Source organism: Corythoichthys intestinalis, chromosome 8, assembly GCF_030265065.1.
Source record: "Corythoichthys intestinalis isolate RoL2023-P3 chromosome 8, ASM3026506v1, whole genome shotgun sequence".
In the NCBI taxonomy this organism is placed as follows: Eukaryota; Metazoa; Chordata; class Actinopteri; order Syngnathiformes; family Syngnathidae; genus Corythoichthys; species Corythoichthys intestinalis.
In genome coordinates, this window is record NC_080402.1 from 30,562,453 (window position 1) to 30,590,448 (window position 27,996).

Below are 27,996 nucleotides of genomic sequence, written 5' to 3' on the forward strand. Positions count from 1 at the left end.
TAACTAACCTGTAAAATTCATTACTTAATGCAAATAAAGTTATTTAAAAGTGGGTGAGGACGATTTGAGCATCCTGAAAAGTTGCTAGTTTTATGTCCCTAATGTCCCTATGCAAACCTACGGCATTGTTCCATTACCACACTATTATTAGGCTCGAGCGTATGACGTGGCACTCGCGAGGTTTCTGCCGCTATCGCCATTTTGGAAGCGAGAAACATAAACAGTGAGGCATTTCAACACAGGTCGCCCTTTAAAAATGGTTGGAAATTATTGTGCGGTAAAGAATTGCAACAACCGATCGAATAGAAAGGAGAATGTACAGCTCGACGGAACACCACTGAGTTTCTTCCGGATACCTACATCTCAATAAAAGCATAATACTGTATCAACAAAACCGTTGCAGCACAAACGATTGACATCATTTTTATATAAATTTGCGTCTAATGGGGGGTGGGGGGGGGGGGTAACTTCATGGAGGTCCGTATAGATGGTTACAAAGCACATATAAAGTGTCGTCCCTTTTTTTTTTTTTTTAAACTTCCGGGTCATCCATTTGCCGTTGTGTTGCGTGATTTTGCTGCTGTGCTGTGAGCCGTTTGCTGTTGTGCTACGAGCTATTTGTTGTCGTGTTGTGGCAGTTGGGATTCGTGCTTTTGCCAATTTTCAATCGCGGTTTAGGAATTAGGGATCGTGTTGTGGCCGTGCAGTTTGCATTCGTGCTGCGAGCCATTTGCTGTCGTGCTGTGGCAATTGGGGTTCGTGCTTTTGCCAAATTGCAATCGCGCTTTAGGAATTGGGGATTGTGTTGTGGCAGTTTGCATTCGTGCTTTTTTCTTTTGCAAAGCGTTTACAATTGGGGTTCGTGCTTTTTTCTATTTGCAAAGTGTTTGGACTTTGCATTTCGCCTGACACCTCTCGGCCACCGTAGTTTAACATCTTGCAATATGCTAAATAAAATGATAATAAAGGGAAAATATCCTCTCTGAGGTGTTGAAGATGATAATGTTTTCTACTTATCTCCATTAAGCACTGCAAAATCTGTATACTGGCTATGGGTAATGCTGACATGTGCCCCACAAGCATCTGCAGAGGACAGTTTAAGATCTGAGGGTAGACAGTCGATGAATGGCTGATAATGTTTTGTGCAGCCCTAAGACAGAAATCCCCTTGATCATGACTGCTGAGACTGCTTTCACTCAAAGGAGGAAAGAGAGCATGTGTGTGCTTAGTGTATGAAGTACACTGTATTGGAAAAACGAAAGTGTAGAAGAGATACATTTGGAAAAGAAAAAAATCACTGAAGTTCAAGAGCTTGAGATCAGCATATAGCAGTAGCCACACTAGCAGTTCAAGCGAGTGGTGAGTGTACAGGTATTCACTAGGCTTGCCAAGAACTTAAAAAAAAAAAAAAAACAAAAAACACACACACAAACACGCCCCCCTCCACACCCCCCCACAGCCATGACGAAGTTACAAGTACATCTCATGACCAAATACTGTACTTCATACAGTACATTAACAGAGAAGACATGGATGGCATCTACCCCTCTCTAACGCAGGTTTCTTTCAAATATCTTTACATCTTTGTAGAACACATAAATATTGAGTGGACAGGCATGTTTTCTACCCCCTCTCTATGATTTTAAACACACATACAGGGAAAGTCAGCTGCTCCCGGCAGTATCTGGCTGGCTGTTGGCCTGGAACTGCAGTCGCTGACGCACATCTCTGATTAAATTCTGCTCGGCCTGCCTGACATTCCCGTAGCCAATCATGCCGCAGAATGGTGAACACATGCCACCCTGTCCCCCTTTCTCGTCTCTTGCATTTGCAACTACCTCATCTTCTGTTTTTCCATCACAGTTACACCACATAACCCACCTGCTCCCCCTTTCTCTCTTCATCACCATTATTTCTGCCCTATATCTGCCTAAGCCTCTCTTCAGACATCTTGATTCCACCCAATGCTCTGTGGTGCAGTAGTGTGCAATGACGAAAAATGAATCATGCAATTTTTGCAGGGCTTAAAAAAATGCAAGGCTTGTTATAATGCTGATTATTTGATTTAATCTTGCCCCAAAATTCTGAATGCAAGACCAATGAAAAATGAAGAGAAATTTGGTTCCCTGTTTCAATCTGTGATGCCAATTCAGGGAATTGTTTAATCATTCTGCTCCTAAACGTATTTAACATCTAAGTAATTCTGACTTACATATTTATTTATTATTTATATTTAAGTTTCTGTATACATTTCCTGGAGTTTGTATAGAAAAATGCAGTGCACTTTAGGGATTGAAGTAACAGTTTCCTTCTTGTTTCTTCATGACATTGTAGCAACACTTGCATGAGAATAATAGCGGAGGAAAACAGGCTTTCAAGAAGTTTCAAAATAGCTTGTTTCAGTGGTAAGTGACACAAAATAGTATTAGGATATATGCTGATTAATATGACACTTGCACTGTGGTTTCAGTATGTCCGTCTCAAGAAAAAACTCGGGCTTTGTGCCAAATTTTTTTTAACAAGTGAATGTGTTTTCCATATCAACGAAATATAAATTGTAAACTCAATGGAAAAGAAGTATCTGTAAGAATGCAAACCCCCTTTCCGTGAAATTAGGCAGCCAGAATATGTTTTTTTAAAAAAAAAGGGGGAAAAAAAAAAGAAAAAGAACCTGCAAGAGTAACAGCTCCCCTCTGCCCTGATCAAACAGAAGTATATTAAGCAAGATGTGTCTTTAATTCTGAGAGAGAAAAATCTTTCCTTAATTCATGAGGGCTAGGTAAGTGCTTTATAGAGGGTGAGCATCTTATAAAAGGCCACAAAGGAGAAAAAGAAATGGAAAAGAGTAGGGAAATCCCTCAGATAAGAACACGTCTATGAAGGCTTAAATGCGGAATGTGAAGAGTATGCGCATTACACTTAGTGCCAGTACACGAGAATGAGATTCGTTACAATAATTTAAAGAAGCTAGAAGTGTATTACATCTTGAATCACAATGAAGAAATAAAATCCTCGAGTTGATTCGCTAGCAATGTGGGGAAGATGCAATACAAGATGTATTTTGATACACTTCCTTTGTTGATTTGGGTCATTTTCTTGTGTATTTTGCTGCAGACTTGCAGGAATATTCATGCGCTGTGACCAGCCATGGCCCAAATCATAAATTAAGCTTTAATAAATCATGAAGCTGCAGCAGCCTTCTACTGTTGTCAAAGAGGGCACCTAAACTACAAATATCAGGCCTAATCATTACAAATGTCTCACGTTTTGTTATGTGAAGCGATTACAGATGCTTGCATTTTAAAATAATTCACGTTCGCTACAGACTAAAATGTTTGATGGAGAGAACACTTAATTAGAGGTACTCTCATGCAAATTCCATACAATAGATTAAGCTACCGGCACAGCTGGAATCCAAATCATTTTGGCATACAATATTTACGTAAACGGTGCCCTGGGGGTGTTTATTTCCGCAATGGCAGATCTAGTATTAGTAAACAAGTACTTTATCTATACAAATACTTTGAGAAAAATACTTAACAATATTTTATTCATATTAAATGAAGTAATGTTGTCTGTGTTTTGTTGGTTAGCCTTAGACTTCAAATGGCCTCAGCAGTTAACTTTTTAATGTTTGTGTGTGAACAACAGCGTCCACAAAACTATAATCACAAAGCATTTGAGAGAGCCGTCTACTTGAGGGCACAATGTGGCACAGAACCTCTGAAGTCTTAAGTGCCAGGCAGTGCAGGTTCCCATAGCTCTTCTGTCTATTGTCTGCAGAAGCAATTTATTATGCAGCTATGTTTGTAATAGTGGGGGATGGACAATATTCACTAGCGTATACACACTGCACAATGGTGCCATCCCCGGAGTCTCTGATCATGTCTGTGTGTAAATCTGTATTTGTCGTACTTCGTTTATGTATGCATGCAGATGTAGAAACTGTCTATAAAGTAGTCCACTATTGAAACCTTATAATCTTTGGAAAAGTTCTTTTAACATTAATGCTAATTTGGGACTTTGACTACTTTTTTGTGAACATATACAGCACGCGTTATGTCTATAGAGCAGCATTTTTAGACACACAGGGTACGTTGTGGTCTCAGAGGTCCCAATTTATAATGTAAATACTCCCTAACAAACTTACACCACCCATCGAGGCAAAAATATTCTCACCCATCACCCCTTCAATAAAAAATGTCAGTTGCCATAGAGACAGATATTGTTGCCTCCTCCACCTTCATTTGTGCCTCATGTGACCTTCTCCATTGATGCCTCCTTCATGCTCTCCATCCTATTAGTACTCTGCACCCCCAATCTCCATGCAAGAACCCCATTTCTCTCTAGTAGTAGGTCATGCTTGTTTACCACTCCTACACATAGGGAAAGAGAGGTATCAACTGTGCTTGTTTGGTTTGTGTATATAAAAAGCAGTAAATGTGTAACTCATTTCAAATTTTTTTTTAAAAATGATTGAGTCATTTGTTCTTAAAATTACAGAAAAGAGGGAGAGTAATATTAGGTCATTATAAAACTTACTACACTATACAAAAGCTATAACAAAAACATTGCGAGTGAGCAAATAATGCTTAATTTTGACCTATGAAGAAGCGTATATTCATCAGAAAAACTAGAAAAAAATGGTGCACACTAGAATGAATGTCAAATATTTGGAAAGAAATGCTCTAGGAGTTTTTAAAAGCATCAGGGATGTTTCGCAGGGGTTTTGAGTTAATTCGTTGATTCAGATGATTAGGTTAGTAGCTTCTTTAGAGTACCTTTTCATGATATGCTAATTTTTTGAGATAGGGATTTTTGTTTTTTCTTGACTTTTTTGCCAAAATCATTCATATCAAAACAATAAAACGCTTGAACTACTTCAGTTGTGTGTAATGAATCTAAATATATGAAAGTCTAATGTTTATCAGTACATTACAGAAAATAATGAACTTTATCACAATATGCAAATTTTTTGAGAAGGACTAATAGGTGTAATTTTCTAGGGACTTTTCAAAATCTGCCAAACTAGTCAGTTTGCATCTACATGTACATGAATATGGTCGATTAAATATGACACGGCTGATCACTAAAATCGATCCTCAAAACCTCAAAAAAAAAAAAAAAAAAATTGGGGGCTTTGATCTCGCCCAGCCCTACCTGATCCTAATAAAACCGGAAAACAAAAGAAAAACAAATGATACGAAATAAATTGTGAGGAATTATTTATGGTAGTCTACAGCCTATGAGGAATGAGAAAGACCCTAGATTCAAATAGAATGACAGCCTTTGAACCTTTTGAACTTGTATGCAAACATCTTGGCCTCCGAGCACAAGCGGAACTGTCATTCATAGCAGCTAAACCACATCTTATTAATAATCTGCCAGACTTTTGACACGGAGCGGCTCACTATGCGAGGGAGGGGGAGGCAAGGGAAATTGAGGGGGAGGGATAGGTCCAGAGGCATCAAATGGCCTCTCTTGTCAGCAGCTTGCGAGTAATTCCGCTGTATGAATAGACAAAGAGCAACGCATTGTTTAGGTCTGTGTGGCCCTCTTGTTTCCTGTCGCACTGACCCGAGGCTCTCGCTTCATCTCTCGCACCCCTCCGACACTCCAAATGCATGCGGGATGAGTACACAGCGGAGGGAGGGAGGGGGCAGCGGAAAAAACAATTATTCTTGGCAGTCATAAATCCACGGGATGTAATTCGTGAACAATCCACTATTAATTCTTTTGAGTGTTTGTAAATGTGGCTAAGTGAAGAGAAGAACGCCATCGATGCTTAAATAAATTAGCTCCTAATTGGATTGTGAGTCATGAAATTCCCTTGTTGTATTGACACAATTAATAGCATATGAAATTGCAAATTAATCCAATACGGAAATACGCATTTCACTTGTGTTTATGTGCATTTCTCACTTTGATGATCATTAATGGTGCTTACACTGCATTCACGTTGAAATAAAACAAAGGGAAGAAATGGCAAGTGTTTTGAATAAAAAGGGTTATTTATCAATTCATCATCAGTGCTGTTTATCCAAACGAGGGTTGTGGAGGTACCAGTTAATGATGGGCAGTAGGCGATGTAAACGCTGAATTGGTCGCCAGCCAATTGCAGGGCACAAGGAGACAAACAACGCACAAAGTCATACCTAGGGAAGATTTGGAGTGTTCAATCAGCCTACCATGGATATTTTTGCGATGTGCAAGAACATGCAAAACTCCATACAGGAAGGCTTGAGTCTTTCGAGATTGAACTCTTGATCTCAGAACTGTGAGGCAGACGTGCTAACTACTCACCTAGTTTGAATAGGGTAATGGAACAAACAAAAACAACAACTAAAAAACACCAGAAAACATGCCAAAAAAATCCTACATAGTCTGGGTGGTGGCAGATTTTTCCCTGTTTTTTTTAAAGTGTTAGTTGTATTCCAGAGGCCCTTGCCTATTGCCATTACCTACGCAGTAAGTGAATGTTTAATAATGGCAGCAGTGTGGCCCCAGAACAGTTTAATTAAACAGCCACAATGCGTTTTAATCTTTCAGAAATGAAAAGTGTGGGAGCAGCCAAAACTACTACTGCTATTACTTCTGACTATAGACGTATGGGACGAGAAGCATTACATCAAGGTTTGGCAGCAACGTCTTCATAAATAGCATTTGCTTAGGCATGCATTCACATTAATGTGATTCCTGGCAGGTTACGAGTATACTATGTACTGTATGTATATGCAACCACGGCTTCAAGAAAACCGGATTTACAAATCGAACACGTAGGCATTTGCTTAAAACCAGTGAATATCGAAGAGGGAGGAAATATACTCTATGTACATTATCTTTTAATCCTATGTCTTCCAATATGTGACACAAGACTTGACAAATCTCATGTTCGCCTGATTCTCATTTTCTCTGTGTGCCAGCATGCTTTTGTCCAGGTTGGGGGCATTGTGAAACAGACCGACTTGATTGTGATTGCAGCGGTGGTATTGAGCGATTGTGATGGAGCTGTGTGTGTGCATGGGCTGAATAATCAGAGTAGGTAATGGGGAACCAGACAAAGGAGGATGGGGGCCCTGTATCAACGGTCCATCTATGTGTGCGTATGCGAGTGCGTGTGGCCGCATGCAAGGGGGTTGGAGGCGGGCAGTATGAGGCCGCCTACTCGATGGAACCCTATGCTAGTGTGAAGCTCGAAACCTAATGGGGGGCAGAGAAGTTAATTCCACTGTGCTGGAGCTTTATCTCATTTTCATACATATGAACGCATCGGGCCGAGATCGATTACCACAAACAAATTGAAATGCTTGGAAAATAAAAAGGCCTGCAAAGCAGTGAGCAGGAAAGATGGGATGGGGAAGGTGAGGTGATTCTGTATGTGTCTATGAATTTCTGAATTTACTGTTAGGGCTGGAAAGACACAAATCACCACCGCATACTGATCACTACTTTGCTACACACAAAAATTGATTATTCAACTCTACGCTTGAAAACAATGGATTCCATTCAGGTATGCCTTTCTTTCATTTGTAACTCCTGTCAAAAAAGGCTGCTAAGTAAATGAAACTACATTCATTTTGAATCCCTGATCTACCCTTCCACTTTTCAAATCCAAAATCAAAACACAACTGTTTACTTTCTTACCCACCATAAATTTTCACTCTGCTCCATCTTTATCTCTTAATTTTTACCTATTTTTATCCGGTTTTTAATTCTAATTTTCTGATTGTTTTGTTGTTATTGTGACTCCATCTTTCTTGTAAAGCATCTTTGTGTGGTTTGAAAAGCGCTCAACATTTTTTTTTTACTACTACTACTACCTTGAGAAAAAGATAGCATTGTTTCATCAAAACCCAAAAAGAATCCATCTCTCAAATTAAAAGCCCACTCAAACACAAAGTCTATGTACTCAAACACGGCACCAAGGGTATGTGAGGACAGTGTTTTTTAGACCTCAGTCCTGAGGTAATACACATAGCTGAACACTTTTATTTCTCCACACTTCTCTCTTTTGCCTTCACCACTTCTCCCTACCGCCCTTTGTAGCCACAACACACAGTGTTCTGTCAGGATGCCCTCACGCTCCACTGCCTGCTGCTGCGGGCACACCAGACATCACTTTACATTTTACTCCGCTGCTTTGTGTATACTATGTGTTTTTTATTCGTGGGGATTCAGAGCACAAAAATTGAGCACAAGTGTGTATACTGTACGTGTCCGACGGGGTAGGGCAAGGACACCAACGTGTGTTTGATTTTGTAGCTTTGTGTGGGACAATCATAGCTCACTATTGAATGAAGTCAAAATTCTGATATTTGGTGCTCACCTTTGGATTTCTGTTCAGCAGCCTGCAGAAGAGAGAAAAATAGACAAAATAAATACACTGACTGGGGTGTTTAAAAGTAACATTAGACTCAAAAAGACATGGACAGGGTTTCTGGAGGTATCAACAAATCTCATTTAATGCTTTATAATACCACTTTTAATGCCACCTTAAACTAATTAAATGCCCATGCCCAATTGCAGATAGTTTCCCACACACAAATTGTAAGCAGAGTAGTCTGATAATGGCATTTAAATAATAACCAATATCACCATATTGTCCAACTCCAAAAATCCGATACGGATTTAACCCGATTTAAACCGATACTGATATATGCGGTTGTGGACTTAACATGTTATGGCTTATTGTATTGTGATGACCCATTGGATACTTTAATAATGATTAATGTAACAACTTCAAGATTTTCCAATAAGCGTTCTGTGAAACTTAAGAGAACAACTTTAACTAAAGTTATCGTAAACTATGTTGTTGAAATCAAAATAGTGCAATGAATAGCGTGCAAGTGCAAAGTGCCAGTGCAAAGTGCCATTAAGGCACTGCCAAATCACATGACTCACACTGTGCTTCTAGCTCAAAATAACAACAAAGGCACACAGCTTGAGTAAGGTGAAATAAGTATGTAACGAGTTTAAAATTCATTATTTTTCAATCATTTATTGTTCATTTAATTTTTGCACCATGCATGCAAATGGTCTGCTGACAAATCCCAAGCATCTTAGTTTGGAGACATCTATTGTTCAATCAGCATAACTGCTGTGCTAAACTGTGACGAGCCCTTTTACAAAAACCAGAAGGCTTCTACATTTACTTTGAAGGCAACACGCATATTGGCCCAAAACAAATAATGAAAAAGCGATGTCGATATTACCTAATATTATTTCAAAATGCTTTTATCGGCCAGTATTATCGGCTACCGTATAATATCGGACAACTCTAATAAATTATGTTAAAAAAACTTTTTTTTTAAATTTCTTTTTTTAATTATTTAAAAATTTACGTACTTTTTAACACTTCATTTAGTTTGATGCTTTTTAAGGCCTGAATTTTGACAAAATCAATTTAATGCTTTTTAATGAACCAGATTAACCCTGATTGGAGCTGTCACATCTATTGCAGTTGTAATAGCATATATTGTATTCCATATGATGTAATAGAAAATGACTTCCCTGAATTACCCAAAACGTCAAAGAAGTTAAGACACAAATCCTAAGAAGTGTTATTACTTTCATGTTTTTCCTCAATGTTGAATAGTTTTCATTTCTTAGACAAAAAATTGTGAGATATATCTATTCAGAACGTCAACGGATGTGCATTTGAATCACCTTCTTTAGAGCAATGTCCTTCTTAATCTTTTCTTCTTGTTTTTTCTTTTTCTTTTCTTCCATCAAATGGTTCTCTTTCTTGTGTTGCTTGCTTCTCTCAGCTGTAAAACAAAACAAAAAAAAAGATTCAAAGGCTTAGTATTCAACTGCAAAGGTTTAGTTTCATTTTGTTCGCGAATTCCTATTCCAGTGAATCTCTGCATATTTATAAGGGACACATAGATTCACCAAGTCATAGATTTTTTTTCAATATTGCATGACATTAAAAAAATGTTTTACAGTGCTTTTTGTTTCAAACTCCAAAAGTTGACAGATGCTTGAACCACATCTATTTAAATTATTATTGGGATTAAATATTTGCAAATTTCTGCTATATGCTGTCATCTTATTTGTCAAAAGTGGTCTTAAGTGTCAAGCAGAGGTTACTCAGTTTTGCAACAAAAAAAAAAAAAGAGAAAACCATTTAGATTAAGATTAATGAAGAAGAAAAAAATAACGCAGTCATTTTCCACACAGGAGTGAGGTGATAAAAAAACTTTGAACTTTCAGGGCCAAAATGCCACCATTTAAGCGGAGTCCAAAGCCATTAAGAGGATTCCTTATATCCTAATGACAATGATTTGTCATAATAGATGAATGATACTTTTTGGTCAAAATCAATATTGGGGTTGTCCTGATTAGGGCTGGGCGATATGGCCTTAAGCACGTATCACGATAAATTGAGCAGATTTACCTTGATAACGATAAATGACGATAAATTCGTCCAAGCAGACTGTTATATAATTTGAAAATCTGAATCAATGCATGAAATACAGATTAACCGTTTCTTGTTACCTTGGTCTTTCCAAGGGAAAGAACAAGGTAATGCTGTTCTGCAACTTTATCGTACTTATTACCTTGGTCTTTCCTATGGAAAGAACAAGGTATTGTTATTCTGCAACTTTATTCGCCTTATTACCTTGGTCTTTCCAAGGGAAAGAACAAGGTTATGTTATTGTACAACTTTATTGTACTTCTTTCTTTCTTTCTTTTTTATTTATTATTATTCAATAATTGTTGACGTTTTTTTCGGCGCGCCGCGCAGCCCAAACCGTAGCTCCGATCGGTACCGTTCAAGTATCGGCACGACCGGAATTTTCGCGCGACGATGGGAATTTTTCAAACGGCCCCGAAAAATTTTCCGTTCGCCCGTAAACGGCAATTTTCCGAAAAAAAAAAAAAGTTTCAAAATGTATCTAGTCCTACAATTTTTGACCAAATCACCTAATTTGGGTATCAAAAATTCCGGGACAGTGAGGGGCATAAAAGTTGTATACAGAATTTGGCAAAAATTTACGGTTCCCCGGAAATTTGCCGAAAACTTTCCTATTCATTTTGAATGGAAAAAAAATGCGCGCTTCACAGCCCGAACCGTTAGACCGATCGGCACCGTTCAAGTATCGGCACGACCGGAATTTTCGCGTGACACAGGAAACTTTACAAATGGCCCCGAAAATTTTTCCGTTCGTCCGTAAACGGCAATTTTCCGTGAAAAAAAAAAAAGTTTCAAAATGTATCTAGTCCTACAATTTTTGACCAAATCACATAATTTGGGCATCAAAAATTCCGGGACGGTGAGGGGCATAAAAGTTGTATACAGAATTTTGAAAAAAATTACGCTTCCTCGGAAATTTGCCAAAAACTATCCCATTCATTTCGAATGGGAAAAGTTCCCATTCACTTCCAATGGGATTTCCAATGGAATTTACATTGCATTGATGCCATTGACGGCCATGCATGTCGAATCTACTGATGCCAATGTACTTGGATTCAATTGACTATATGGATGTCGATGCCATTGACGTCCATGGAAGTCCAAAATTTTTCCCATTCATTTTCAATAGGGAAAAAACAAAATTTCCCCAAATCAACAGAAAATGATCAGATATCAATAGTACGTGTCCCCCAAACTTCCCCAATTCCATTGACGCTTATGAAGGGTGCCGCCATTGACTTCCATGGACGTCCAAAATTTTTCCCAATCATTTTCAATGGGGAAAAAACAAAATTTCTCCAAATCAACAGAAAATGACCAGATATCAATAGGACGTATACCCCAAACGTCCCCAACTCCATTGACGCTTATGGGGGGTGCTGCCATTGGCGTCCATGGAAGTCCAAAAATTTTCCCATTCATTTTCAATAGGGAAAAAACAAAATTTCCCCAAATCAACAGAAAATGACCAGATATCAATAGGACGTGTCCCCCAAACTTCCCCAATTGCATTGACGCTTATGAAGGGTGCCGCCATTGACTTCCATGGACGTCCAAAAATTTTCCCATTCATTTTCAATGGGGAAAAAACTAAATTTCTCCAAATCAACAGAAAATGACCAGATATTAATAGGACGTAAATCCCAAACGTCCCCAACTCCATTGACGCTTATGGGGGTTGCTGCCATTGACGTCCATGGACGTCCAAAATTTTTCCCATTCATTTTCAATAGGAATTTTTTTTTTTCCCAAAATCAAAAGAAAATGACTAGATGTCATTAGGACGTGTCCCCCAAATGTCCCCAATTGCATTGCCGCTAATGGAGGGTGATGCCATTGACGTCCATGGACGTCCAAACTTTCCATTCATTTCCAATGGCATTTCTTCATGTTTGTTCATTCTATTGATGCCAATGTACTTGGATTCCATTGATGCTTATGTAAGTTGATACCATTGACGTCCATGGACGTCCAAAAATTTTCCCATTCATTTTCAATGGGAATTTCTTCTTTTTTCCCCAAATCAACAGAAAATGACTAGATATCAATAGGACGTGTCCCCCAAATGTCCCCGATTGCATTGCCTCTTATGGAGGGTGATGCCATTGACGTCCACGGACGTCCAAACTTCCCATTCATTTCCAATGGCATTTCTTCATGTTTGTTCATTCTATTGATGCCAATGTACTTGGATTCCATTGACGCTTATGTAAATTGATACCATTGACGTCCATGGACGTCCAAAAATTTTCCCATTCATTTTCAATGGGAATTTTTTTTCCCCCCCAAATCAACAGAAAATGACTAGATATCATTAGGACGTGTCCCCCAAATGTCCCCGATTGCATTGCCGCTTATGGAGGGTGATGCAATTGACGTTCATGGACGTCCAAACTTCCCATTAAATCCCAATGGCATTTCTTCATGTTTGTTCATTCTATTGATGCCAATGTACTTGGATTCCATTGACGCTTATGTAAGTTGATACCATTGACGTCCATGGACGTCCAAAAATTTTCCCATTCATTTTCAATGGGAATTTTTTTTTTTCCCCCAAATCAACAGAAAATGACTAGATATCAATAGGACGTGTCCCCCAAATGTCCCCGATTGCATTGCCTCTTATGGAGGGTGATGCCATTGACGTCCACGGACGTCCAAACTTCCCATTCATTTCCAATGGCATTTCTTCATGTTTGTTCATTCTATTGATGCCAATGTACTTGGATTCCATTGACGCTTATGTAAATTGATACCATTGACGTCCATGGACGTCCAAAATTTTTCCCATTCATTTTCAATGGGAATTCCCCCCCCCCCCCCCCCAAATCAACAGAAAATGACTAGATATCATTAGGACGTGTCCCCCAAATGTCCCTGATTGGATGGCCGCTTATGGAGGGTGATGCCATTGACGGCCATGGACGTCCAATTCTCCCAATCTTTTCTAATGGCTTTTACTTTGTTTAGTGCCATTGACTGGCATTATGGTCCATTCTATTGATAGACCTGAGTGGGGCTAAGATTTGTATCTCCACAGAGGAAAGACCAAGGTGTAATTTCTCCCGAAATTGCAGTTTCTAGTTACCTTGGTCTTTCTGAAAGAAAGAACAAGGTATTGTTATTGTGCAACTTTATTACCTTGGTCTTTCTGAAAGAAAGAACAAGGTATTGTTATTGTGCAACTTTATTGTACTTATTATTTATTCATCTTATTCTCCGCGTTTTTTTGAGCCAACGCACAGCCCAAACCGTAGCACCGATCGGCACAGTTCAAGTATCGGCACGACCGGAATTTTCGCGTGACGATGGGAATTTTTCAAACCGCCACGAAAAATTTTCCGTTCGCCCGTAAACGGCAATTTTCCGAAAAATAAAAAAAGTTTCAAAATGTATCTAGTCCTACAATTTTTGACCAAATCACATAATTTGGGCATCAAAAATTCCGGGACGGTGAGGGGCATAAAAGTTGTATACAGAATTTGGCAAAAATTTACGGTTCCCCGGAAATTTGCCAAAAACTTTCCTATTCATTTTGAATGGAAAAAAAACGCGCGCTTCACAGCCCGAACCGTTAGACCGATCGGCACCGTTCAAGTATCGGCACGACCGGAATTTTCGCGTGACACAGGAAACTTTACAAATGGCCCCGAAAAATTTTCCGTTCGTCCGTAAACGGCAATTTTCCGTGAAAAAAAAAAAAGTTTCAAAATGTATCTAGTCCTACAATTTTTGACCAAATCACATAATTTGGGCATCAAAAATTCCGGGACGGTGAGGGGCATAAAAGTTGTATACAGAATTTGGAAAAAAATTACGCTTCCTCGGAAATTTGCCAAAAACTATCCCATTCATTTCGAATGGGAAAAGTCCCATTCACTTCCAATGGGATTTCCAATGGAATTTACATTGCATTGATGCCATTGACGGCCATGCATGTCAAATCTACTGATGCCAATGTACTTGGATTCAATTGATTATATGGATGTCGATGCCATTGACTGCCATGGACGTCCAAAATTTTTCCCATTCATTTTCAATGGGGAAAAAACAAAATTACCCCAAATCAACAGAAAATGACCAGATATCAATAGGACGTGTCCCCCAAACTTCCCCAATTCCATTGACGCTTATGAAGAGTGCCGCCATTGACTTACATGGACGTCCAAAATTTTTCCCATTCATTTTCAATGGGGAAAAAACTACATTTCTCCAAATCAACAGAAAATGACCAGATATCAATAGGACGTATACCCCAAACGTCCCCAACTCCATTGACGCTTATGGGGGGTGCTGCCATTGACGTCCATGGACGTCCAAAATTTTACCCATTCATTTTCAATGGGAAATTTTTTTTTTTCCCCAAATCAACATAAAATAACTAGATATCAATAGGACCTGTCCCCCAAATGTCCCCGATTGCATTGCTGCTTATGGAGGGTGATGCCATTGACGTCCAGGGACGTCCAAACTTCCCATTCATTTCCAATGGCATTTCTTCATGTTTGTTCATTCTTTTGATGCCAATGTACTTGGATTCCATTGACGCTTATGTAAATTGATACCATTGACGTCCATGGACGTCCAAAATTTTACCCATTCATTTTCAATGGGAAATTTTTTTTTTTCCCCCAAATCAACAGAAAATGACTAGATATCAATAGGACCTGTCCCCCAAATGTCCCCGATTGCATTGCTGCTTATGGAGGGTGATGCCATTGACGTCCAGGGACGTCTAAACTTCCCATTCATTTCCAATGGCATTTCTTCATGTTTGTTCATTCTATTGATGCCAATGTACTTGGATTGCCGCTAATGGAGGGTGATGCCATTGACGTTCATGGACGTCCAAACTTCCCATTCATTTCCAATGGCATTTCTTCATGTTTGTTCATTCTATTGATGCCAATCTACTTGGATTCCATTGACGCTTATGTAAGTTGATACCATTGACGTCCATGGACGTCCAAAATTTTTCCCATTCATTTTCAATGGGGAAAAAACTACATTTCTCCAAATCAACAGAAAATGACCAGATATCAATAGGACGTATATCCCAAACGTCCCCAATTCCATTGACGCTTATGGGGGGTGCTGCCATTGACGTCCATGGACGTCCAAAATTTTACCCATTCATTTTCAATGGGAATTTTTTTTTTTCCCCAAATCAACAGAAAATGACTAGATATCAATAGGACCTGTCCCCCAAATGTCCCCGATTGCATTGCTGCTTATGGAGGGTGATGCCATTGACGTCCAGGGACGTCCAAACTTCCCATTCATTTCCAATGGCATTTCTTCATGTTTGTTCATTCTTTTGATGCCAATGTACTTGGATTCCATTGACGGTTATGTAAGTTGATACCATTGACGTCCATGGACGTCCAAAATTTTTCCCATTCATTTTCAATGGGAAATTTTTTTTTTTCCCCAAATCAACAGAAAATGACTAGATATCATTAGGACGTGTCCCCCAAATGTCCCCGATTGCATTGCTGCTTATGGAGGGTGATGCCATTGACGTCCACGGACGTCCAAACTTCCCATTCATTTCCAATGGCATTTCTTCATGTTTGTTCATTCTATTGATGCCAATGTACTTGGATTCCATTGACGCTTATGTAAGTTGATACCATTGACGTCCATGGACGTCCAAAATTTTTCCCATTCATTTTCAATGGGAATTTTTTTTTTTTCCCCAAATCAACAGAAAATGACTAGATATCATTAGGACGTGTCCCCCAAATGTCCCCGATTGCATTGCCGCTTATGGGGGGTGATGCCATTGACGTCCATGGACGTCCAAACTTCCCATTCATTTCCAAAGGCATTTCTTCATGTTTGTTCATTCTATTGATGCCAATGTACTTGGATTCCATTGACGCTTATGTAAGTTGATACCATTGACGTCCATGGACGTCCAAAATTTTTCCCATTCATTTTCAATGGGATTTTTTTTTTTTTCCCAAATCAACAGAAAATGACTAGATATCATTAGGACGTGTCCCCCAAATGTCCCCGATTGCATTGCCGCTTATGGAGGGTGATGCCATTGACGTTCATGGACGTCCAAACTTCCCATTCATTTCCAATGGCATTTCTTCATGTTTGTTCATTTTATTGATGCCAATGTACTTGGATTCCATTGACGCTTATGTAAGTTGATACCATTGACGTCCATGGACGTCCAAAATTTTTCCCATTCATTTTCAATGGGAAATTTTTTTTTTTTCCCCAAATCAACAGAAAATGACTAGATATCAATAGGACGTGTCCCCCAAACTTCCCCGATTCCATTAACAGTTATGGAGGGTGCTGCCATTGACGGACATGGACGTCCAATTCTCCCAATCTTTTCTAATGCCTTTAACTTTGTTTAGTGCCAATGACTGGCATTATGGTCCATTCTATTGATAGACCTGAGTGGGGCTAAGATTTGTATCTCCACAGAGGAAAGACCAAGGTGTGTAATTTCTCCCGAAATTGCAGTTTCTAGTTCTTTATTATTATTATTATTCAATAATTGTTGACGTTTTTTTCGGCGCGCCGCGCAGCCCGAACCGTAGCACCGATTGGCACCGTTCAAGTATCGACACGACCGGAATTTTCGTGCGACGATGGGAATTTTTCAAACGACCCCGAAAATTTTTCCGTTCGGCCGTAAACGCCGATTTTCCAATTTTTAAAAAAAATTTCAAAACGCTACTTGTCCTACAATTTTTGAGCAAATCACATAATTTGGACATCAAAAATTCCGGGACGGTGGGGGGCATAAAGATTGTATACAGAATTTGGAAAAAATTTACGGTTCTCCGGATATTTGCCAAAAACTATCCCATTCATTTCTAATGGGAAAATTTCCCATTCACTTTCAATAGTATTTCCAATGGACTTTACATTGCATTGATGCCATTGACGGCCATGCATGTCGAATCTATTGATGCCAATGTACTTGGATTCATTTGACTATATGGATGTCGATGCCATTGACGGCCATGGACGTCCAAAATTTTTCCCATTCATTTTCAATGGGGAAAAAACTCAATTTCCCCAAATCAACAGAAAATGACTAGATATTAATAGGACGTATACCCCAAACGTTCCGAACTCCATTGACGCTTATAGGGGGTGCTGCCATTGACGTCCATGGACGTCCAAAATTTTTCCCATTCATTTTCAATGGGGAAAAAACTAAATTTCCCCAAATCATCAGAAAATGACCAGTTATCAATAGTAGGTCTCCCCCAAACGTTCCGAACTCCATTGACGCTTATAGGGGGTGCTGCCATTGACGTCCATGGACGTCCAAAAATTTTCCCATTCATTTTCAATGGGGAAAAAACTAAATTTCCCCAAATTAACAGAAAATGACCAGATATTAATAGGACGTATACCCCAAACGTCCCCAATTCCATTTACGCTTATGGAGGGTGATGCCATTGATGTCCATGGACGTCCAAACTTCCCATTCATTTCCAATGGCATTTCTTCATGTTTGTTCATTCTATTGATGCCAATGTACTTGGATTCCATTGACGCTTATGTAAGTTGATACCATTGACGTCCATGGACGTCCAAAATTTTTCCCATTCATTTTCAATGGGAATTTTTTTTTTTTCCCCAAATCAACAGATAATGACTAGATATCAATAGGACGTGTCGCCCAAATGTCCCCGATTGCATTGCCTCTTATGGAGGGTGATGCCATTGACGTCCATGGACATCCAAACTTCCCATTCATTTCCAATGGCATTTCTTCATGTTTGTTCATTCTATTGATGCCAATGTACTTGGATTCCATTGACGCTTATGTAAGTTGATACCATTGACGTCCATGGACGTCCAAAATTTTTCCCATTCATTTTCAATGGGAATTTTTTTTTTTCCCCAAATCAACAGAAAATGACTAGATATCAATAGGACGTGTCGCCCAAATGTCCCCGATTGCATTGCCTCTTATGGAGGGTGATGCCATTGACGTCCATGGACGTCCAAACTTCCCATTCATTTCCAATGGCATTTCTTCATGTTTGTTCATTCTATTGATGCCAATGTACTTGGATTCCATTGACGCTTATGTAAGTTGATACCATTGACGTCCATGGACGTCCAAAATTTTTCCCATTCATTTTCAATGGGAATTTTTTTTTTTTCCCCAAATCAACAGAAAATGACTAGATATCATTAGGACGTGTCCCCCAAACTTCCCCGATTCCATTAACAATTATGAAAGGTACCGCCATTGACGTCCATGGACGTCCAATTCTCCCATTCATTTCTAATGGCTTTTACTTTGTTTTGTGCCAATGACTGGCATTATGATCCATTCTATTGATAGACCTGAGTGGGGCTAAGATCTGTACCTCCACAGAGGAAAGACCAAGGTGTGTAATTTCTCCCGAAATTGCAGTTTCTAGTTGTACTTATTATTACCTTGGTCTTTCCAAAGGAAAGAACAAGGTAATGATATTCTACAACTTTATTGTACTTATTATTATTCATCTTATTCTCCGCGTTTTTTTGAGCCAACGCACAGCCCAAACCGTAGCACCGATCGGCACCGTTGAAGTATCGGCACGACCGGAATTCTCGCGTGACGATGGGAATTTTTCAAACCGCCACGAAAAATTTTCCGTTCGCCCGTAAACGGCAATTTTCCGAAAAATAAAAAAAGTTTAAAAATGTATCTAGTCCTACAATTTTTGACCAAATCACATAATTTGGGCATCAAAAATTCCGGGACGGTGAGGGGCATAAAAGTTGTATACAGAATTTGGCAAAAATTTACGGTTCCCTGGAAATTTGCCAAAAACTTTCCTATTCATTTTGAATGGAAAAAAAACGCGCGCTTCACAGCCCGAACCGTTAGACCGATCGGCACCGTTCAAGTATCGGCACGACCGGAATTTTCGCGTGACACAGGAAACTTTACAAATGGCCCCGAAAATTTTTCCGTTCGTCCGTAAACGGCAATTTTCCGTGAAAAAAAAAAAAGTTTCAAAATGTATCTAGTCCTACAATTTTTGACCAAATCACATAATTTGGGCATCAAAAATTCCGGGACGGTGAGGGGCATAAAAGTTGTATACAGAATTTGGAAAAAAATTACGCTTCATTGGAAATTTGCCAAAAACTATCCCATTCATTTCAAATGGGAAAAGTCCCATTCACTTCCAATGGGATTTCCAATGGAATTTACATTGCATTGATGCCATTGACGGCCATGCATGTCGAATCTACTGATGCCAATGTACTTGGATTCAATTGACTGTATGGATGTCGATGCCATTGACGGCCATGGACGTCCAAAATTTTTCCCATTCATTTTCAATGGGGAAAAAACAAAATTACCCCAAATCAACAGAAAATGACCAGATATCAATAGGACGTGTCCCCCAAACTTCCCCAATTCCATTGACGCTTATGAAGGGTGCCGCCATTGACTTACATGGACGTCCAAAATTTTTCCCATTCATTTTCAATGGGGAAAAAACTACATTTTCTAAATCAACAGAAAATGACCAGATATCAATAGGACGTATACCCCAAACGTCCCCAACTCCATTGACGCTTATGGGGGGTGCTGCCATTGACGTCCATGGACGTCCAAAATTTTACCCATTCATTTTCAATGGGAAATTTTTTTTTTTCCCCAAATCAACAGAAAATGACTAGATATCAATAGGACGTGTCCCCCAAATGTCCCCAATTGCATTGCTGCTTATGGAGGGTGATGCCATTGACGTCCAGGGACGTCCAAACTTCCCATTTATTCCAATGGCATTTTTTCATGTTTGTTCATTCTATTGATGCCAATGTACTTAGATTCCATTGACGCTTATGTAAGTTGATACCATTGACGTCCATAGACGTCCAAAATTTTTCCCATTCATTTTCAATGGGAAATTTTTTTTTTTTCCCCAAATCAACAGAAAATGACTAGATATCATTAGGACGTGTCCCCCAAATGTCCCCGATTGCATTGCCGCTTATGGAGGGTGATGCCATTGACGTTCATGGACGTCCAAACTTCCCATTAAATCCCAATGGCATTTCTTCATGTTTGTTCATTCTATTGATGCCAATGTACTTGGATTCCATTGACGCTTATCTAAGTTGATACCATTGACGTCCATGGACGTCCAAAATTTTTCCCATTCATTTTCAATGGGAATTTTTTTTTTTTCCCCAAATCAACAGAAAATGACTAGATATCAATAGGACGTGTCCCCCAAATGTCCCCGATTGCATTGCCTCTTATGGAGGGTGATGCCATTGACGGCCACGGACGTCCAAACTTCCCATTCATTTCCAATGGCATTTCTTCATGTTTGTTCATTCTATTGATGCCAATGTACTTGGATTCCATTGACGCTTATGTAAATTGATACCATTGACGTCCATGGACGTCCAAAATTTTTCCCATTCATTTTCAATGGGAATTTTTTTTTTTTCCCCAAATCAACAGAAAATGACTAGATATCATTAGGACGTGTCCCCCAAATGTCCCTGATTGGATTGCCGCTTATGGAGGGTGATGCCATTGACGGCCATGGACGTCCAATTCTCCCAATCTTTTCTAATGGCTTTTACTTTGTTTAGTGCCATTGACTGGCATTATGGTCCATTCTATTGATAGACCTGAGTGGGGCTAAGATTTGTATCTCCACAGAGGAAAGACCAAGGTGTAATTTCTCCCGAAATTGCAGTTTCTAGTTGTACTTATTATTTATTCATCTTATTCTCCGCGTTTTTTTGAGCCAACGCACAGCCCAAACCGTAGCACCGATCGGCACAGTTCAAGTATCGGCACGACCGGAATTTTCGCGTGACGATGGGAATTTTTCAAACCGCCACGAAAAATTTTCCGTTCGCCCGTAAACGGCAATTTTCCGAAAAATAAAAAAAGTTTCAAAATGTATCTAGTCCTACAATTTTTGACCAAATCACATAATTTGGGCATCAAAAATTCCGGGACGGTGAGGGGCATAAAAGTTGTATACAGAATTTGGCAAAAATTTACGGTTCCCCGGAAATTTGCCAAAAACTTTCCTATTCATTTTGAATGGAAAAAAAACGCGCGCTTCACAGCCCGAACCGTTAGACCGATCGGCACCGTTCAAGTATCGGCACGACCGGAATTTTCGCGTGACACAGGAAACTTTACAAATGGCCCCGAAAATTTTTCCGTTCGTCCGTAAACGGCAATTTTCCGTGAAAAAAAAAAAAGTTTCAAAATGTATCTAGTCCTACAATTTTTGACCAAATCACATAATTTGGGCATCAAAAATTCCGGGACGGTGAGGGGCATAAAAGTTGTATACAGAATTTGGAAAAAAATTACGCTTCCTCGGAAATTTGCCAAAAACTCTCCCATTCATTTCTAATGGGAAAAGTCCCATTCACTTCCAATGGGATTTCCAATGGAATTTACATTGCATTGATGCCATTGACGGCCATGCATGTCAAATCTACTGATGCCAATGTACTTGGATTCAATTGATTATATGGATGTCGATGCCATTGACTGCCATGGACGTCCAAAATTTTTCCCATTCATTTTCAATGGGGAAAAAACAAAATTACCCCAAATCAACAGAAAATGACCAGATATCAATAGGACGTGTCCCCCAAACTTCCCCAATTCCATTGACGCTTATGAAGAGTGCCGCCATTGACTTACATGGACGTCCAAAATTTTTCCCATTCATTTTCAATGGGGAAAAAACTACATTTCTCCAAATCAACAGAAAATGACCAGATATCAATAGGACGTATACCCCAAACGTCCCCAACTCCATTGACGCTTATGGGGGGTGCTGCCATTGACGTCCATGGACGTCCAAAATTTTACCCATTCATTTTCAATGGGAAATTTTTTTTTTTTCCCCAAATCAACAGAAAATGACTAGATATCAATAGGACGTGTCCCCCAAATGTCCCCAATTGCATTGCTGCTTATGGAGGGTGATGCCATTGACATCCAGGGACGTCCAAACTTCCCATTAAATCCCAATGGCATTTCTTCATGTTTGTTCATTCTATTGATGCCAATGTACTTGGATTCCATTGACGCTTATGTAAGTTGATACCATTGACGTCCATGGACGTCCAAAATTTTTCCCATTCATTTTCAATGGGAATTTTTTTTTTTTCCCCAAATCAACAGAAAATGACTAGATATCAATAGGACATGTCCCCCAAATGTCCCCGATTGCATTGCCGCTTATGGAGGGTGATGCCATTGACGTCCATGGACGTCCAAACTTCCCATTAATTTCCAATGGCATTTCTTCATGTTTGTTCATTCTATTGATGCCAATGTACTTGGATTCCATTGACGCTTATGTAAGTTGATACCATTGACGTCCATGGACGTCCAAATTTTTCCCATTCATTTTCAATGGGAATTTTTTTTTTTTCCCCAAATCAACAGAAAATGACTAGATATCAATAGGACATGTCCCCCAAATGTCCCCGATTGCATTGCCGCTTATGGAGGGTGATGCCATTGACGTCCATGGACGTCCAAACTTCCCATTAATTTCCAATGGCATTTCTTCATGTTTGTTCATTCTATTGATGCCAGTGTACTTGGATTCCATTGACGCTTATGTAAGTTGATACCATTGACGTCCATGGACGTCCAAAATTTTTCCCATTCATTTTCAATGGGAATTTTTTTTTTTTCCCCAAATCAACAGAAAATGACTAGATATCAATAGGACGTTTCCCCCAAATGTGCCCGATTGCATTGCTGCTTATGGAGGGTGATGCCATTGACGTCCACGGACGTCCAAACTTCCCATTAATTTCCAATGGCATTTCTTCATGTTTGTTCATTCTATTGATGCCAATGTACTTGGATTCCATTGACGCTTATGTAAGTTGATACCATTGACGTCCATGGACGTCCAAAATTTTTCCCATTGATTTTCAATGGGATTTTTTTTTTTTTTCCCAAATCAACAGAAAATGACTAGATATCATTAGGACGTGTCCCCCAAATGTCCCCGATTGCATTGCCGCTTATGGAGGGTGATGCCATTGACGTTCATGGACGTCCAAACTTCCCATTCATTTCCAATGGCATTTCTTCATGTTTGTTCATTTAATTGATGCCAATGTACTTGGATTCCATTGACGCTTATGTAAGTTGATACCATTGACGTCCATGGACGTCCAAAATTTTTCCCATTCATTTTCAATGGGAATTTTTTTTTTTTCCCAAATCAACAGAAAATGACTAGATATCAATAGGACGTGTCCCCCAAACTTCCCCGATTCCATTAACAATTATGGAGGGTGCTGCCATTGACGGACATGGACGTCCAATTCTCCCAATCTTTTCTAATGGCTTTAACTTTGTTTAGTGCCAATGACTGGCATTATGGTCCATTCTATTGATAGACCTGAGTGGGGCTAAGATTTGTATCTCCACAGAGGAAAGACCAAGGTGTGTAATTTCTCCCGAAATTGCAGTTTCTAGTTGTACTTATTATTTTATTCATCTTATTCTCCGCGTTTTTTTGAGCCAACGCACAGCCCAAACCGTAGCACCGATCGGCACAGTTCAAGTATCGGCACGACCGGAATTTTCGCGTGACGATGGGAATTTTTCAAACCGCCACGAAAAATTTTCCGTTCGCCCGTAAACGGCAATTTTCCGAAAAATAAAAAAAGTTTCAAAATGTATCTAGTCCTACAATTTTTGACCAAATCACATAATTTGGGCATCAAAAATTCCGGGACGGTGAGGGGCATAAAAGTTGTATACAGAATTTGGCAAAAATTTACGGTTCCCCGGAAATTTGCCAAAAACTTTCCTATTCATTTTGAATGGAAAAAAAACGCGCGCTTCACAGCCCGAACCGTTAGACCGATCGGCACCGTTCAAGTATCGGCACGACCGGAATTTTCGCGTGACACAGGAAACTTTACAAATGGCCCCGAAAAATTTTCCGTTCGTCCGTAAACGGCAATTTTCCGTGAAAAAAAAAAAAGTTTCAAAATGTATCTAGTCCTACAATTTTTGACCAAATCACATAATTTGGGCATCAAAAATTCCGGGACGGTGAGGGGCATAAAAGTTGTATACAGAATTTGGAAAAAAATTACGCTTCCTCGGAAATTTGCCAAAAACTATCCCATTCATTTCGAATGGGAAAAGTTCCCATTCACTTCCAATGGGATTTCCAATGGAATTTACATTGCATTGATGCCATTGACGGCCATGCATGTCGAATCTACTGATGCCAATGTACTTGGATTCAATTGACTATATGGATGTCGATGCCATTGACGGCCATGGACGTCCAAAATTTTTCCCATTCATTTTCAATGGGGAAAAAACAAAATTTCCCCAAATCAACAGAAAATGACCAGATATCAATAGGACGTGTCCCCCAAACTTCCCCAATTCCATTGACGCTTATGAAGGGTGCCACCATTGACTTCCATGGACGTCCAAAAATTTTCCCATTCATTTTCAATGGGGAAAAAACTAAATTTCTCCAAATCAACAGAAAATGACCAGATATCAATAGGACGTATATCCCAAACGTCCCCAACTCCATTGACGCTTATGGAGGGTGCTGCCATTGACGTCCATGGACGTCCAAAATTTTTCCCATTCATTTTCAATGGGAAATTTTTTTTTTCCCCATATCAACAGAAAATGACTAGATATCAATAGGACGTGTCCCCCAAATGTCCCCGATTGCATTGCTGCTTATGGAGGGTGATGCCATTGACGTCCAGGGACGTCCAAACTTCCCATTCATTTCCAATGGCATTTCTTCATGTTTGTTCATTCTTTTGATGCCAATGTACTTGGATTCCATTGACGCTTAAGTAAGTTGACACCATTGACGTCCATGGACGTCCAAAATTTTTCCCATTCATTTTCAATGGGAAATTTTTTTTTTCCCCCAAATCAACAGAAAATGACTAGATATCAATAGGACGTTTCCCCCAAAATGTGCCCGATTGCATTGCTGCTTATGGAGGGTGATGCCATTGACGTCCACGGACGTCCAAACTTCCCATTAATTTCCAATGGCATTTCTTCATGTTTGTTCATTCTATTGATGCCAATGTACTTGGATTCCATTGACGCTTATGTAAGTTGATACCATTGACGTCCATGGACGTCCAAAATTTTTCCCATTCATTTTCAATGGGAAATTTTTTTTTTCCCCAAATCAACAGAAAATGACTAGATATCATTAGGACGTGTCCCCCAAATGTCCCCGATTGCATTGCCGCTTATGGGGGGTGATGCCATTGACGTCCATGGACGTCCAAACTTCCCATTCATTTCCAAAGGCATTTCTTCATGTTTGTTCATTCTATTGATGCCAATGTACTTGGATTCCATTGACGCTTATGTAAGTTGATACCATTGACGTCCATGGACGTCAAAAATTTTTCCCATTCATTTTCAATGGGATTTTTTTTTTTTTTCCCAAATCAACAGAAAATGACTAGATATCATTAGGACGTGTCCCCCAAATGTCCCCGATTGCATTGCCGCTTATGGAGGGTGATGCCATTGACGTTCATGGACGTCCAAACTTCCCATTCATTTCCAATGGCATTTCTTCATGTTTGTTCATTTTATTGATGCCAATGTACTTGGATTCCATTGACGCTTATGTCAGTTGATACCATTGACGTCCATGGACGTCCAAAATTTTTCCCATTCATATTCAATGGGAATTTTTTTTTTTTCCCCAAATCAACTGAAAATGACTAGATATCATTAGGACGTGTCCCCCAAATGTCCCCGATTGCATTGCCGCTTATGGAGGGTGATGCCATTGACGTTCATGGACGTCCAAACTTCCCATTAATTCCAATGGCATTTCTTCATGTTTGTTCATTCTATTGATGCCAATGTACTTGGATTCCATTGACGCTTATGTAAGTTGATACCATTGACGTCCATGGACGTCCAAAATTTTTCCCATTCATTTTCAATGGGATTTTTTTTTTTTTTTCCCAAATCAACAGAAAATGACTAAATATCATTAGGACGTGTCCCCCAAATGTCCCTGATTGGATTGCCGCTTATGGAGGGTGATGCCATTGACGGCCATGGACGTCCAATTCTCCCAATCTTTTCTAATGGCTTTAACTTTGTTTAGTGCCAATGACTGGCATTATGGTCCATTCTATTGATAGACCTGAGTGGGGCTAAGATTTGTACCTCCACAGAGGAAAGACCAAGGTGTGTAATTTCTCCCGAAATTGCAGTTTCTAGTTATTACCTTGGTCTTTCTGAAGGAAAGAACAAGGTTATGTTGTTGTGCAACTTTATTATTATTATTATTATTATTATTATTATTCAATAATTCTCCGCGTTTTTTTGAGCCAACGCACAGCCCAAACCGTAGCACCGATCGGCACCGTTGAAGTATCGGCACGACCGGATTTTTCGCGTGACGATGGGAATTTTTCAAACCGCCACGAAAAATTTTCCGTTCGCCCGTAAACGGCAATTTTCCGAAAAATAAAAAAAGTTTCAAAATGTATCTAGTCCTACAATTTTTGACCAAATCACATAATTTGGGCATCAAAAATTCCGGGACGGTGAGGGGCATAAAAGTTGTATACAGAATTTGGCAAAAATTTACGGTTCCCCGGAAATTTGCCAAAAACTTTCCTATTCATTTTGAATGGAAAAAAAACGCGCGCTTCACAGCCCGAACCGTTAGACCGATCGGCACCGTTCAGGTATCGGCACGACTGGAATTTTCGCGTGACACAGGAAACTTTACAAATGGCCCCGAAAATTTTTCCGTTCATCCGTAAACGGCAATTTTCCGTGAAAAAAAAAAAAGTTTAAAAATGTATCTGGTCCTACAATTTTTGACCAAATCACATAATTTGGCCATCAAAAATTCCGGGACGGTGAGGGGCATAAAAGTTGTATACAGAATTTGGAAAAAAATTACGCTTCCTCGGAAATTTGCCAAAAACTATCCCATTCATTTTGAATGGGAAAAGTCCCATTCACTTCCAATGGGATTTCCAATGGAATTTACATTGCATTGATGCCATTGACGGCCATGCATGTCGAATCTACTAATGCCAATGTACTTGGATTCAATTGACTATATGGATGTCGATGCCATTGACTGCCATGGACGTCCAAAATTTTTCCCATTCATTTTCAATGGGGAAAAAACAAAATTACCCCAAATCAACAGAAAATGACCAGATATCAATAGGACGTGTCCCCCAAACTTCCCCAATTCCATTGACGCTTATGAAGGGTGCTGCCATTGACTTACATGGACGTCCAAAATTTTTCCCATTCATTTTCAATGGGGAAAAAACTAAATTTCTACAAATCAACAGAAAATGACCAGATATCAATAGGACGTATACCCCAAACGTCCCCAACTCCATTGACGCTTATGGAGGGTGATGCCATTGACGTCCAGGGACGTCCAAACTTCCCATTCATTTCCAATGGCATTTCTTAATGATTGTTCATTCTATTGATGCCAATGCACTTATATTCCATTAACAATTATGAAGGGTGCCGCCATTGACGTCCATGGACGTCC

The 27,996-nt window shown here is 39.5% G+C and overlaps 1 protein-coding gene across 4 annotated transcripts in view; it reads right to left on the reverse strand.

Moving 5' to 3' along the window:
- The window catches only part of LOC130919915 (trinucleotide repeat-containing gene 6C protein-like), a 310,124-nt gene that overhangs the window by 35,365 nt on the left and 246,763 nt on the right, over positions 1–27,996 (reverse strand). For all 4 annotated transcript variants that reach the window (XM_057842553.1, XM_057842550.1, XM_057842551.1 and 1 more), the window contains 2 exons: positions 9,667–9,767; positions 8,327–8,348 (listed from right to left, as the gene is read on the reverse strand). In XM_057842553.1, the coding sequence (XP_057698536.1) occupies positions 8,327–8,348; positions 9,667–9,729 (85 nt within the window). In that variant the 5' untranslated portion in view covers positions 9,730–9,767. The remainder of the gene's footprint in view (positions 1–8,326; positions 8,349–9,666; positions 9,768–27,996) is intronic.